General features: G+C 38.5%; 3 protein-coding genes across 3 annotated transcripts in view; all 3 read left to right on the top strand.

Annotated features, from left to right (window-relative positions):
- Window positions 1–14,339, top strand: part of LOC130083233 (Fc receptor-like protein 5) — a 514,396-nt gene that overhangs the window by 415,053 nt on the left and 85,004 nt on the right. The window lies entirely within an intron of this gene.
- On the top strand, window positions 11,261–11,622 carry LOC130083346 (histone H4). The gene has a single exon (XM_056248360.1). It carries the CDS (start codon window positions 11,270–11,272, stop codon window positions 11,579–11,581), a length of 312 nt encoding a protein of 103 aa, XP_056104335.1. The 5' UTR covers window positions 11,261–11,269; the 3' UTR covers window positions 11,582–11,622.
- Window positions 12,352–12,805, top strand: LOC130083337 (histone H2B-like). Its single transcript, XM_056248352.1, has one exon. The coding sequence runs from the start codon at window positions 12,364–12,366 to the stop codon at window positions 12,736–12,738; it is 375 nt and encodes a 124-aa protein (XP_056104327.1). The 5' UTR covers window positions 12,352–12,363; the 3' UTR covers window positions 12,739–12,805.

Below are 14,339 nucleotides of genomic sequence, written 5' to 3'. Positions count from 1 at the left end.
TAGTAAAATAGTAAAATATTATAACATATAAATCTACAAATTAAATTACTTGTACAAATTAACAGTGTAAAAATAAATAAAAAATAAAATAGAACAGTTTATGAACATTTAAAAATTATGTGAAGAATTTAGAATTCAGTGTGTAAGTGTTTTCGTGTTTAGTGTATGAGTGTGTGTGGGCGCATCGTCGACTCTTTTTCTGACAAGCATCAATGTATCTGGCTGCTAGTATTATACAATCTCTTTTTCACCTTATACATGTTGAAATTGTGTTTTGTTGTTTACTTGTATGAAGTTAGGGCAAAGTATTTAAAATTTTGCATAAAAAGTCCCTCTAATGTCAGCTGGTGAGGAAGTGTTGCTTTTCACCACTTCTCCCTGCTCACAGTACGGGCAGACACGTCTCTCTCTGGGCAGCCAGTTCTATCTGTATCACACACACACACACACACACACTCTCTCTCTCTCACTTTCTCTCTGGGCAGCCAGTTCTGTCTGGATCACACACACACACACACACACACACACACACACACACTCTCTCTCTCTCTGGGCTGCCAGTTCTGTCTGTATCACACACACACACACACACACACACACACACACACACACACACACACACACACACACACTCTCTCTCTCTCACTTTCTCTCTGGGCAGCCAGTTCTGTCTGGATCACACACACACACACACACACACACTCTCTCTCTCTCTCTCTCTCTGGGCTGCCAGTTCTGTCTGTATCACACACACACACACTCTCTCTCTCTCTCTCTCTGGGCTGCCAGTTCTGTCTGTATCACACACTCTCTCTCTCTCTCTCTCTCTCTCTCTCTCTCTCTCTCTCTCTCTCTCTCTCTCTCTCTCTGGGCTGCCAGTTCTGTCTGTATCACACACACACACACACACACACACACACACACACACTCTCTCTCTCTCTCTCTCTCTCTCTCTCTCTCTCTCTCTCTCTCTCTCTCTCTCTCTCTCTCTCTCTCTCTCTCTCTCTGGGCTGCCAGTTCTGTCTGTATCACACACACACACACACACTCTCTCTCTCTCTCTCTCTCTCTCTCTCTCTCTCTCTCTCTCTCTCTCTCTCTCTCTGGGCTGCCAGTTCTGTCTGTATCACACACACACACACACTCTCTCTCTCTCTGGGCTGCCAGTTCTGTCTGTGTCTGCCCGTCTCTACAGTCAGAGTGTGATTGCTCAGTCTGTACCTCGGCATCCTTCTTAATGTACAGTCTTTCACTGTACTCAGCTATTCTGCGGTTGTGTAGTCTCTATTTAGAGCCAAATAACGTTCAAGTTTACTTTGTTTTTCTGTTGTTTCAGTCCAGTAGGTCAGGTAATTCGCTCGTTGTGCTTTTATGATGGTCGGGCCGGATTGTGTGGATGAGGGTGTCCGTGTCCTGAGGCGGAGGAGCCGCAGGACCAGCTGAAGGAGGGGGCTTTTCTCAGTGTTCATTTCATGGTTTTTAAACATTTTTAGATGTTTCCAAAATGTGATGGCTCGTTTCTGAACGTGTATTAGTAGAGGTATTGGCCTAATTCTGCCCTGCATGCGTTGTTCGGTGTGTTCCTCTGCACTCCCAGGATACTCACAGAACTCGGCATGTAGGGTTTCAATCAGATTTTTGTCCCATTTGTCAAATTCGTGATTTAGGAGAGGACCCAAACTTCACTGCCATATAATGCAATTGGCTCTATGACTGATTGGAATATTTTGAGCCAGATTCTGATTGGTATTTCAATTTGGATAGATTTTTTGATGGCATAGAAGGCCCTTCTTGCTTTCTCTTTCAGTTCATTCACGGCCAAATTTAGGTTTCCAGTTGCACTTATTTTCAGCCCGAGGTATGTGTAGCTTGTGACATGATCAATTTTTGTCATACCAAGGGTGAAATTGTGGCTCTTTACCTGACATCTGGGTCTTTTCTGAAACGTTAGTACTTTTGTTTTAGTTGGGTTAATGGTCAGGGCTCAGGTCTAACAGAACTGATGGGGTGTCCCGGTTCTGCTGTAGACCCTCTTCTGTTGGAGACAGCAGGACTAGATTATCTGCATACAGCAGGAGCTTTACAGTAGAGTCGTGTAGTGTGAGGCCAGGAGCTTCTGATTCTTCTAGGAGTTTCGCCAATTCATTAATGTAAATATTGAAGAGGGTCGGTAATAGTGGACAGCCCTGTCTCACACCCCACCCTTGGCCTTGAGTGAAGAACTCAGTATGTTTATTGCCAATTTTAATAGCACATTGATTGTTTGAGTATGTAAAGTCCGGCTCGATTGGTCCAAATGCGGCATCCAATCAGCGGAAGAAGGTTACTCTGCGTATTTCTTGCCTTTCCTTTCACGCAACACAACAAGATTAAATACAATATATTTTCTCAAATGTATTGACTCGTTAATTCATCTGACTCCATAAAATGAATAGGTTTTAATGATATCCGTGCATCATTAAACGTTAGCAAATTTTTGATTATTCTTTTCAACACTGATTTCAGTTTATCCGCAATCAGGAAACTATATCGCTCAGCAGTCCTTCTCCAAAGGCCGCACGACACACTCCCGTCAGTTCCAATAACCAATTCAGAGGTAATTTGACTAAATATCTAGGATCTGCCGTATTCACACGTACAATCAAAGATATATATATACAAGTCCCCTTGAACGCCTCCTCTAGAAATTAAATTAATGTGTTACTTTAGTAGGGACGATTGACCACCATGAAAAGAAACAGTTCATCAACTCAACTTCTCTTAAGATGGCTTCAGGTCAAGCCCGTGGTCTGTAAACCACGCACGTTTATCCAAAGTAATCACTAACTTAAAACAGTGGATATGGACACACCCGAACCTAGGTTGATTAAAACAGCGTTTGCTGTTTCTAGTCGGAAATAACTTGCCCCCTCGTTCAAGTACACTGTTACGATCCTCGGTATTTGTTTTGTGTGGGTTGTTGGTGTTCTGTGTATGTGTCCAGGAGTGATTGCAGCTGGAGTGCCCTGATTGGTGGATCTACTGATGCACCGCATTTTAAAAGGGCGGCGCTCACTGAAGATGGGGAGGACGTTTGTCAGGTGAGGTTTGGCTCGAGCGGAGGAAGTAGCTACCGGGAGCAGAGACATTGCTGGAAAGGAAAGTTTTTGTTTTGTTTTGTTTTGTTTTGTTTTGTTTTGTTTTGTTTCTTACTTAGTTTCTTAAAGTTTATTTTGTTTGTTTTGTTTGCGGGTTCATGGCATAATCTGATTTGTGACTGGATCAGAATGGCAAACTATAGTGGATGTTCAGAGGATGAAGATATGCAGATGGGTTGGGAAAAGAGTACTAGTAGGAAAGGAGGAGGGAAAAAAGAAAATAGAAATAGTCAGATGACAAAGAAGAGAACATTAGAAGACGATGAAGAAATTCGAGAAGTAAGGAAAAAGATAATGATGGAAGAGTTTAAGATCATTCTTAAATTTAAAGTGGGGAATGACATTACATCAGTTAGCCCGATCACTCTTACAAATGGATTGAAGAAAGCGATTGGGGAAATAGAAATGGCGAAAGTGTTGCGTGATGGGAGCCTATTGGTGAAATGCAAAAATATTGAGCAGAAAAATAAAACTATGAAACTGCAATCAGTATGTAAGAAAGAAATAGTGGAGAAAAAAATAATTGGTGAGAAGAGAGGAACTAAGGGAGTGATAACAGGAATTCCTGTAGAAGAGAATCTGGAAGAACTAAGGAAAGTGATTAAAGGAGGAATGATCACAGAAATCACTCGATTGCAGGCTTTCAGAAATGGAGAAAAAACAGATAGTGAGTCTGTACTGCTACAGTTTAAAGATGATGTACTTCCTATGAAAGTGATGGTAGGATACATGAGCTTTAACGTCAGAGAATATGTACCTCCTCCATTAAGATGTTATAAATGTCAGCGGTATGGACATACTGCAAATGTATGTAAAGGGAAACAGAGATGTGGTAGATGTGGAGGAGAACATGCATATGGAGAGTGTGGGAGTAATGTTACAATAAAGTGTTGTAATTGTGGAGGGAACCACACAGCAGCATATGGGGGATGTGAAATCCGAAAAAAGGCAGTTGAGGTTCAAAAAGTAAAATCAAATCAGAAAGTAACATATGCAGAGGCTGTGAAAATATATAATAATGAAAGAGAAAAAGAAGACATTGGTACGAATAAAGAAGGAACGGGGTCAAAACAGGAAAATACAGGAATGTCAATAGATAGGATAGTGCTTTTTGTAGCATATGTCATAAATTGTTCAGAACAAGCAAAAACAAAAACAGAGAAGATAAAAATTATAGTTAAGGCAGCAGCTAAATTCCTAAACATGAGAGATTTGTCATGGGAAAAGATACATGCTGATCTTAACCATGGAGAAGGGAACGCAGATACAGCTTCTCAAAGCATAACTTAATGTTGGTAATTCAATGGAATGCTAGAAGTTTTTTAGCAAATGGATATGAGTTTAAGGGATATATTGATAAGCTAGGAAAGAAACCAGATATCATTTGCATTCAGGAAACATGGCTCAAAACTAATCTGGATTTCATTATTAAGGGATATAATACCATACGTGAAGATAGAAGAAATGGAATTGGAGGGGGATGTGCAATATTTATTAAAGAGGGTATAGTATATAGGAGGTTAAAAACAATACAAGAATTAGAGGTAATAGTTGTTGAAATATGGAATAAGAAAGAAAATATCAAAGTGATTAACTTTTATAACCCATGTAAGAAACTAGAGAGAGTGCAACTAGAATCAATACTGGAGGAGTGGAGAGGAAAAATTATTTGGTGCGGGGATTTTAATGCACATAGTAAGGTGTGGGGTGGAAAAGAAGATTTGAATGGAGAAATTTTAGAAGAAATATTGGATGAAAAGGAATTAGTATGTCTAAATGATGGGTCTGGTACAAGGATCAATTTAAGTAAGGGTATAGAGACTGCAATAGATCTTACGGTGGTGTCTCAGTCTTTGGTAGGGATAAGTAGTTGGGAAGTGAAAAAGGAAAGTACTATAGGGAGTGATCATTATCCTATATATATAGAAATTGGAATAGAAAGGGATATGCAAAAGAAAGAGAGAGTAAGTAGGTGGAAATATGAGGAAGCAGATTGGAACAAGTTTAGAATATTGTCCAAAGAAAAATTAAAGGAGGTTTGTATAAATCAGGGAGTTGAAGATCTTAATGAAGAAATAAGTAGTATTATTTTAGGTGCAGCAAAAGAGTCGATACCAAAAAGAGGAGGCAGTATTAGAAAGAAAATTGTTCCGTGGTGGACACAAGAATGCACAAAGGTAATTAAAGAGAGGAATAAAGCATTTAAAATCCTGAAAAGAACACATAACTTCCAGAATTTAATTGATTATAAGAGGAAGCAGGCTGTAGTAAGGAAGACAATAAAGAGAGTTAAGAAAAACTTTTGGGGGAAGTATTGTGAATCTCTAGGAAGAAGTACACCATTAGATAGAGTATGGGGTATGATTAAAAGAATGTCAGGAAATAAAAGAGAGTATGATTATCCTATAATGAAAGAAGGTGAGAAAGTAATAATAGAGCGCAAAGGGAAAGCAGAGTTGCTGGCAAGGACATTTGTTAGAATACATAGTAATAGTAATTTGAGTAATGAGGAAAAGACGCAGAGGGAGAAAACAATAAGAGATAGTGTTGAAGTAATACAGGATGGTGGGGACAATGAAAGTACCATAAATGTGATGTTTACAATGGGTGAGTTGAATAATGTCTTAAGAAAATCGGGAAAAACAACGCCAGGGATTGATCAAATAAGTTATTGTATGATAAAAAATGTAAAAGATGAGAGTAAAGAAATGTTATTAAAGTTATATAATAAGGTATGGGAAGTAGGATGTTTGCCAAAACAGTGGAAAGAATCAATTATCGTACCTATATGTAAACCAGGTAAGGATCCGAGTTTGGCAGAAAGTTATAGACCGATTGCTTTAACTTCACATGTAGGGAAAATTATGGAAAAAATGATAAATGAAAGATTAAAGTATTATTTGGAGACAAAGGAATTGATAAAGGATTACCAGAGTGGGTTTAGGAAGGGACGAAGCACAATAGATCCGGCTATATGTTTAGAGAGTGAAATTAGAAAAGCTCAAATTAATAAAGAAAGTATATTATCTGTATTTTTTGATGTTGAGAAGGCATATGACATGTTGTGGAAACAAGGACTTTTGATTAAGAGTTATCAATTGGGAATAAAAGGGAGAATGTATAGTTGGATTAAAAACTTTTTAACTGATAGGTGGATTGCAGTAAGAGTAGGGACAGAATTGAGTACAAAGTATTTAGTGGAAAATGGAACTCCTCAAGGGAGTATAGTTAGTCCAGTTTTGTTTTCAATTATGATAAATGAGGTGTTTAGTAGAGTTGATAGATCTATAAGTGTTGCTTTATTTGCAGATGATGGTGTTATGTGGAAAAAGGGAAGAAATATAGAATATATAGTGAGGAAGATGCAAGAGGCAATTGGGAAGGTAGAGAGTTGGGGAATGGAATGGGGTTTTAGGTTTTCAGTGGAAAAGACCAAAGTAGTCTGTTTTTCTATACCAGAAGTGAAGTTTTTTTTATACCAGAAGTGAATGTTATGTTAAAGGAGCTGTATGTAAAAAAAGTATTTCAATTAATCATAAAATGGCCCTGTTGTGTCTCTAGACATTAAGAAATCATGTTCATTTCAAATACTTATATCACTGACAACAGTAGTACGGCCACGATATTGTCATTTAAAAAGTGAAGTTGCAGCCCTCAACTGATGTTGATGTTGTCATCTTGTGTTTTGGCCTGAAGCCCCACCCTCCACCTATCTACCAATCACGAAGTCAGTAGTGTTTCGGCATCCGGGTTGCCAGCTCTGCTCTAGTTGAAAGCTCCTTGTAGCAGCCTATGTTCCTGCTGGATCCTGCAGCCTATCTGGCAACCTCGAGTCAGGGGGGAGGGGGAGGGGATACACAGCTCTACAGTAATTTGAAAGTGATTGCAGTACCAATTTTGGCCACAATCTTACATACAGCTCCTTTAAATAAGAGAGTAAATGATAAAATATCAGTGGCAGGAGAAATGCTGGCCATTCTCTTAGCCCTTGAGTGGGTTGAAAATAGTAGGTCAAGGGAAGTGTTAATTGGGTCAGATTCAAGTAGTGCGTTAACTAGTATTAAGAACATGCAATCCGAAGCAAGACATGATATTTTGTTGGAAATAGCTCAAGCTGTTTATAGAGTTAATAGAGTAGGAGTTGTAGTAAAATTCATCTGGATTCCAGCTCATATAGGAGTAGAAGGAAATGAAATGGCAGACAAATATGCCAAAAATGCAACCAAAAGAACAGAGATAGATATGGTAATAAGTTATAGTAAGGCGGAAGTTAAAAGCATAATCAAAGAAGAAATGAGAAAGAAGTGGCAAGAGGAGTGGAATAAAGAAATAAAAGCAAGAATGTATTACAGTATCCAAAAGAGGGTAGGAGGTATGAGAGAAAATAATAGGAATAAAAGGGAAGAGGACATTATTTCAAGAATGAGATTTGGGCATACTGGATTGAATAGTACGCTTACATTAATAGGGAAACATGAAAACGGGATGTGTGAGGTATGTAATATTAATGAAACAGTAGAACATGTTATTATAAATTGTCATAAGTATAAGGAGGAAAGGATGAGGCTGAAAAACTGGTTTAGAAAAGAAAAAATTAGATTTGAAATGAAGGAAATATTACAAATGAATTCAGGACATGTAGGGTATAGAGCGATATTTGTGTTTTTGAGTAAAACAGGACTTAGTAGAAGAATATGAGTTGAGTTGTCTTAGAAAGTTGTATTTAATAATAATGATCATGTATGAATATTAATAATGTTATTAAATATTTATGAAGTTATTTATTGGTTTTATTATGGATGTATGTATTTATTTATATATTTATTTAAAGGTAGTGAGGAAAGGCTATTGTGATCCACACTCCATATCAGAAGGTGGCGGTAATGCACACTTAAAAGTTGTTTGCCAACCGCCATTAAAAGAAAGAAGAAGAAGAAGAAGAAGAAGAAGAAGAAGAAGAAGAAGAAGATGAAGATGGGGAGCTCATTCTGGCGTTGGCCTCGTGGCGTTAGGAGCTCCGGATTCCTCCTCCCGTCGACAGATCCCAAACCCTTCGACTTTATGATTATGTGTTACTGATGATTTACTTCGACTTTGTTTGTATGATTTAGGAGCGTAGGGGTGTCCTGCCATTTAATTTGACTTCGTTTGCGATTTGTTTATTTATAGGGAGTTAGGGAAGTTACTTTGTAATTTGATTTACTCCCTGATTAGGTAATTTATGTATGTTTGTTTATAAGTTTATTTTGTTTATTATTTTGGCCTTGGGGCACCCTGAAGCCATTACTCCTTAATTTAATCATTTATTTCCATTATAAAAATAAATTATATTTTTATTGGAACCTAGTTTTGTGTCTTTGGTGATCTGTCGGCCGGGGCTGGTTTCCTTTTAACATCAATAAACTCCACGTCCAACCGTCCTTATAATACGGGACGTAACATACACGTAAAATGGTATCGGAATATTAGCCGTCGCTAAACTGACGCGAAAGATGTGGAAATATACGAATCCAATAATCTGGGGAATAAACAGTCTTTCAAAGTCACTCAGAAAAAAATCAAACGTTTACAATTTATTGATCAGGTAATGAAGCAATAATTCAAAATCCAATTCAAAAGGATAAGATCGTCAGTTAAAACATTTCATCACAATGATTCCGAAATCACAGAATTTGTAATAATTATTACCTGTCAATAGAGTTACACACAGCGATTGTGCGGGCAGTCAACCTACAGACTCCCCGAACTTTTCTGCTCTTTTCCCTTATATACCCAGATAATTCAATTGTTACCAAATGGTGATGTCTGTCATTATAATTAGATTTTGGTTGTCTATTCAGGGGCTCACACTGTGAGGTCTGCCTGATTTTACATACAGGAGGTAGTTTGAATGAGGCTATTATGGGACACATCACTTTTCTCACATTCCATAACTTCTTTTAGCTTTTCATCATAGTTTGGAGAATGAGACCATGTCACCAGGCACATTGTGACACATTAAAAGATACCAAACATGAGTAGTTACATTTTTGTACACACATAACATTGCATAAGGTTTCATTGTATTTCAGGTGAGGAGGAGGGGGATGTGGGGAAGATAGTGTGGGTGAAGTGTGAACTGCATTGTGTGCTGCGTCTCCAAAGTTCCTGTTACATATGCAAGAGGGAGTTACATATTCAAGAGATAGTTCAAGTGTTAATTCCCAGGAGGGCCTTTTGTCACATTGAGGGGTCGATCAGACATACCGGCACCAGCCTTACAAGTACATTGTTTTTATAATGTTGTATGTTTTGCCCCCGATACCTGATTCTAGAAGTTTAGAAAGAAGGCTGTTGTGGCACAAATTCATCTCAAACAAACATCACTGCGTAAGAGACACTCAGAGTCAATCTATATAAAATAGAAGTATTTATTCTTGCAAGAATAGGAGCAGTCTAATACACAGTTGTTACCCTGTGCAGAAGAGTGACACACCCCCAGACAGACTGAACTAGCTTTTATCTTAGTTTCAAGGCCTTCTTCCCCCCAGAGCCTTCCTCCCAGTAGTTTTCCATAGACGTCACTAGTTGGCCCACTAAGCTCCCCTGCACCAAATGGCCTTCTGACATCTAGGTCAGAGGTCCTTGTTCGTCTGTTCTCTGGAGTGTCTCCCTCTTCTGCCTCCCCAGGTACATAAACAGAATCCTCTCTCACTACAAGTGAGAGACACACATGTGACATTCTTTGAATCATCTATATTTTACTAAAGATAAATGAATATCATTAAAATTGCCACCACAAGGCCTTCATGCCAAATCGAATCAAAGGCCTTCTGGAAATCTAAAGCAAGTGAATATTTTCGTTTTGTTTTGGTTGATGTATTTATCAGGGTGAAGATATGACCTGATGTTCTAAAATTTGGTAAGAATCCAATCTGGCATTTGCTCAGGACATTGTGCTCTGTGAGGAAAAGAACGAGTCTTGTGTTGATGATGCTGCAGAACATCTTCCCCAGATTACTGCTCACACAGATGCATCTGTAATTGAGATAAAAAAAAACATCTGATTGTTCTCTTTCACAATGTAAACAACCCAGAATAATATTTTCATATTTCAATGAGATTTCAGAAATTATACCACACACAATAAAACATTGTTTTCCCAAAAATCGTAGTATACTCACAATACAAAAATAAATTAGATAAATCTTCAGTTTAGAGACCACAGAAGGTGCAATTTACATCAAAGTCGTCAGAAATAAACCTTTGTGAAAAACATTTTGTGGGATAGCAACGGTGTATCATTTTATAAGACACTTCTTTGATCTTATTGTACAAAAATAATTTTTGTGGCAAAGCCTAGCCCAGTTAATTTCCCCTATATCTCTGTTTCAATAAAAAATGGCATTCAGGCAAGAGACAACATCTTTCTGGATCAGAGCACGAATACTGTTGTTTGATTTGGTGGCAAGAGATCATTTACCAACAGATGTATCAGATAATTTTTTGTATCTTGTTATATTGTATCTTGTTATTAAATCCCTTCATAAACATAACAATCCCAGAAGGGATAGCTCCAAAATCAATAGCATATTCCTCTGCTGTAATTGGGATTTTATAATGTGACAAAAATTATTCATATTTAAAGGAATTCCTTGGTCATTAAATAAATAACTGACTCACTAATATTTCCATAAATAGTATGCAGAACGTGATGTCACAGTGCTTGTTCCCTGAAGTGTGTGTTTTTTAAAACCATGCTTTGAAGGAAAACTCGAAGGACTGTAGGAGAGTCTTCTCACTGCAGATTCATGGGTGGAGTGTGAGATCCAGCTCTTCTCTGAATGTAATTTGGGCAAGTGACCGTAATGGGTGAAGTTAGACGGTCCAACCACACCCACACACAATATCCCTCCAGCCATTAGATCCACAGAGGTGGAGCTGAACTACGTCAAACTCAACCCATGACGTAAAGAGAGGTGGACCTACATGTCATTTGCTGAGCACCAGTTGGAGAGTAGCGTGTCGAGTGACGTTTAATAGAACCACCCATGAATTTGGTTTCAACTAGGTCCGCTAGCCGACTATAAACACTTCTTCTCTAAACGTTTTTTCTTTATTGTGTTGTGTTGAATTTAAGTATATCTGTCGACATGTCTGGAAGAGGAAAAGGCGGCAAAGGACTCGGGAAAGGAGGCGCTAAGCGTCACCGAAAGGTTCTTCGCGATAATATCCAGGGAATCACTAAACCCGCTATTCGTCGTCTTGCTCGACGTGGCGGCGTCAAGCGTATTTCTGGGCTGATCTATGAAGAGACGCGCGGTGTGTTGAAGGTGTTTCTGGAGAACGTCATCCGTGATGCTGTGACTTATACTGAACACGCCAAGAGAAAGACCGTCACCGCCATGGATGTTGTGTACGCGCTGAAGCGACAGGGACGCACCCTGTACGGGTTCGGCGGTTAAGAGACTCACGAAGAAAAACCCAACGGCTCTTTTAAGAGCCACCCACATTTACACACAAAGAACAAACTTCCAAGTGGTTATAAATTATTTTAAAAGTAGTTTAACGTGATTATTAGTTGTTTTTTTTCAACCAGTGATAAAGACGTTATGTGGAAATTAATGGTAATATTAGCTGTATTTAAGTATGTATTCTATATATTTTTTCAATCAAATGTTTAATCAATTAAAAGTTGATTAAATACACACCATGACAAAGGCATAAACCGCGTAGGTCTCTGTCGCCAATTTTTTTTTTATAAAAGCTATGATTAAAAGGCTGCTTAACTTTTTTTCTACACAATTTGAGTGTCTAGGAGTATTATTTTGTTGAGCTTAATTATCCCAAGCAACCAAAGGGCACCGAGATTTCACACCCTGTGCAACACTTCATTTGCATTCTTTGCTGTGATAAACTGTAATAATATTTTACTTACAATATCTAGTACAGTAGTGCATTCCGAAAAATGCGGGAAAATGAAACAAAGAAACCTGATGATAGAATGGGGGATGGTAGTAGGACATGAGGCGATGGGCGGGATTAACATTTAAAGCCTGTGATTGGCTGTCCTTCAAGTCAAGGAACATTTAATGTGGCCAATGAAATCATTCTATGGGTTGGTCCAGGAAAACTACCAATCAGAGAAGGCTGTACCTCCCTTTGGAAATTAGCATAGAGCAGTGCATAAAGCCCCGCCTGTAGAAACACAGCTTTATTGTGCTTGAGGTTCACTGACTGAAGCATCATGCCTGAACCAGCGAAGTCTGCACCCAAGAAGGGCTCGAAGAAGGCCGTCACTAAAACCGCCGGTAAGGGCGGAAAGAAGCGCAGAAAGTCCAGGAAGGAGAGTTACGCGATCTACGTGTACAAAGTCCTGAAGCAGGTTCATCCCGACACCGGGATCTCCTCCAAGGCGATGGGAATCATGAACTCTTTCGTCAACGACATCTTCGAGCGCATCGCCGGTGAAGCGTCTCGTCTCGCTCACTACAACAAGCGCTCCACCATCACATCGAGAGAGATCCAGACCGCCGTGCGTCTGCTGCTGCCCGGAGAGCTGGCCAAACACGCCGTGTCTGAGGGCACAAAGGCTGTGACCAAATACACCAGCTCAAAGTAGAGCGAGTCCGCTCAACACAACACAAAGGCTCTTTTAAGAGCCGCCCATGGTATCTGTGAAAAGAGCTTCAGTTTACCTGCCGTATTTTGGTACAATAGTTTTAAGAATAAATAAGTTATTGTCTGACGTTAGTGAAAATGTAATGCTCTCCAGTGAGGTTTTTCATTAATGGAAGAGTTTTACAACAGTCTCAAAATGAAACATCCCATAGTTAGTTTAGAAAAGCAATTAAGTTATCTTTTGTGATAAATAAGAAAATGATTTCTGCACAAATCTAAAGCACTTTGCTTTATAGAATAAAATGGCATTCATTTAAAAAGCTTTTTTTTTTTTAGATAAAATGATTCAGAATAACCATAATTTTAGGAGTTTAAGGGCCCTTTTTCAAACTGTTCATAGATGATCATAATCTGCTTTTAATAGTAAATTCATAAACTGAGATTAATAACAGAAAAGGGAAAACAGGTGTAGGCAGCTGCTCACACATATTTGGAAAATTGTCACTGCTTGATCAGTTTTGTCCTATTAAAAATAGTCCATCTGAAATGAGCATTTATTATAGGCTAGGCCTACTATTTATTTATTTTTATAAAAAGTTGACAAATATTTGTCGTTTTATAGAAATAGTCACTGGAGATCTGTTAACTTAAAGTTTAATATTAAATCAGATATAGCCTAGTGACTTTGTCTCAGCTTTTATTGACAATCAAGTTCAAAAATAATCATGTAGAAATATCTGAAATATCATCACTCTCTCATCGGAAAGAATATTTTTCTCATTCATATTTCATTCATTTACTTTATTTATAAGGCACAATTAAAACAACGTGATGTTGACCAATGTGCTGTACAAACACATAATAAAATTGCATACATAAAATGTATTTTCAAACAATACAATGACAAACAAACATCTCTGAAGAGCTTCTTACCAATGAACCTACTGATCCAAACGCTAATTCTAGCCAATACAATTTTAAATTTCGCTTAAAATAACTTAAAGAGGGAGCAAGTCTAAGGTGTAAAGGTGTCTTGTTCTCGTTTACTATTTTATATTGCACAGGGCGTGCAGTCATGAATAAGGAGACGTACAGCGAGTACCGAACAAACTTGGAACCTTTATTCGTTAACGTGCACCCATCTCCATGTGCTCTAATCCCCATAATCCCCAGTAAATCAGTGTTGCAAATATTCAGTGCTTACCAGAATATTACAAAAGGTAAATTATTGCAGCGCGTTGGAGCTGCCACAGCAAAAGCCCGATCACCACTCAATTTTAATCTAGTTCTTGGAATGTCTAGGATTGTAGCTTTTGTGCTATCAAAAATACACGGAGGCAGGATTGCGGTGTCAGAACAACAACAGTTGTGTTTTTTAATGAACTCATGCGTCAGAAAAAACGCGCATTAAACCACCCCCAAACTCTCATGAACGTCTTCTTAAAGGGGACATGTCCAATATACATGTGTGTCGGTGATGAGTGAATTATGTCAGCAGATCCATGATGTGTGAGCTTGTATCTGCCTCTACACAGGTCCCCCAGAATTCACCAACACCGGCAACAGCAGCTTGCTAGGAGCTCGAATTTGTCTCCCTGAACG

The sequence above is a fragment of the Rhinichthys klamathensis genome, unplaced genomic scaffold (assembly GCF_029890125.1).
Source record: "Rhinichthys klamathensis goyatoka isolate OS25496 unplaced genomic scaffold, OSU_Roscu_1.1 h1tg000054l_1, whole genome shotgun sequence".
Taxonomy (NCBI): Eukaryota; Metazoa; Chordata; class Actinopteri; order Cypriniformes; family Leuciscidae; genus Rhinichthys; species Rhinichthys klamathensis.
Note: the sequence above shows the minus strand (reverse complement) of the source record. Positions and strands in the feature narration are given on the sequence as shown.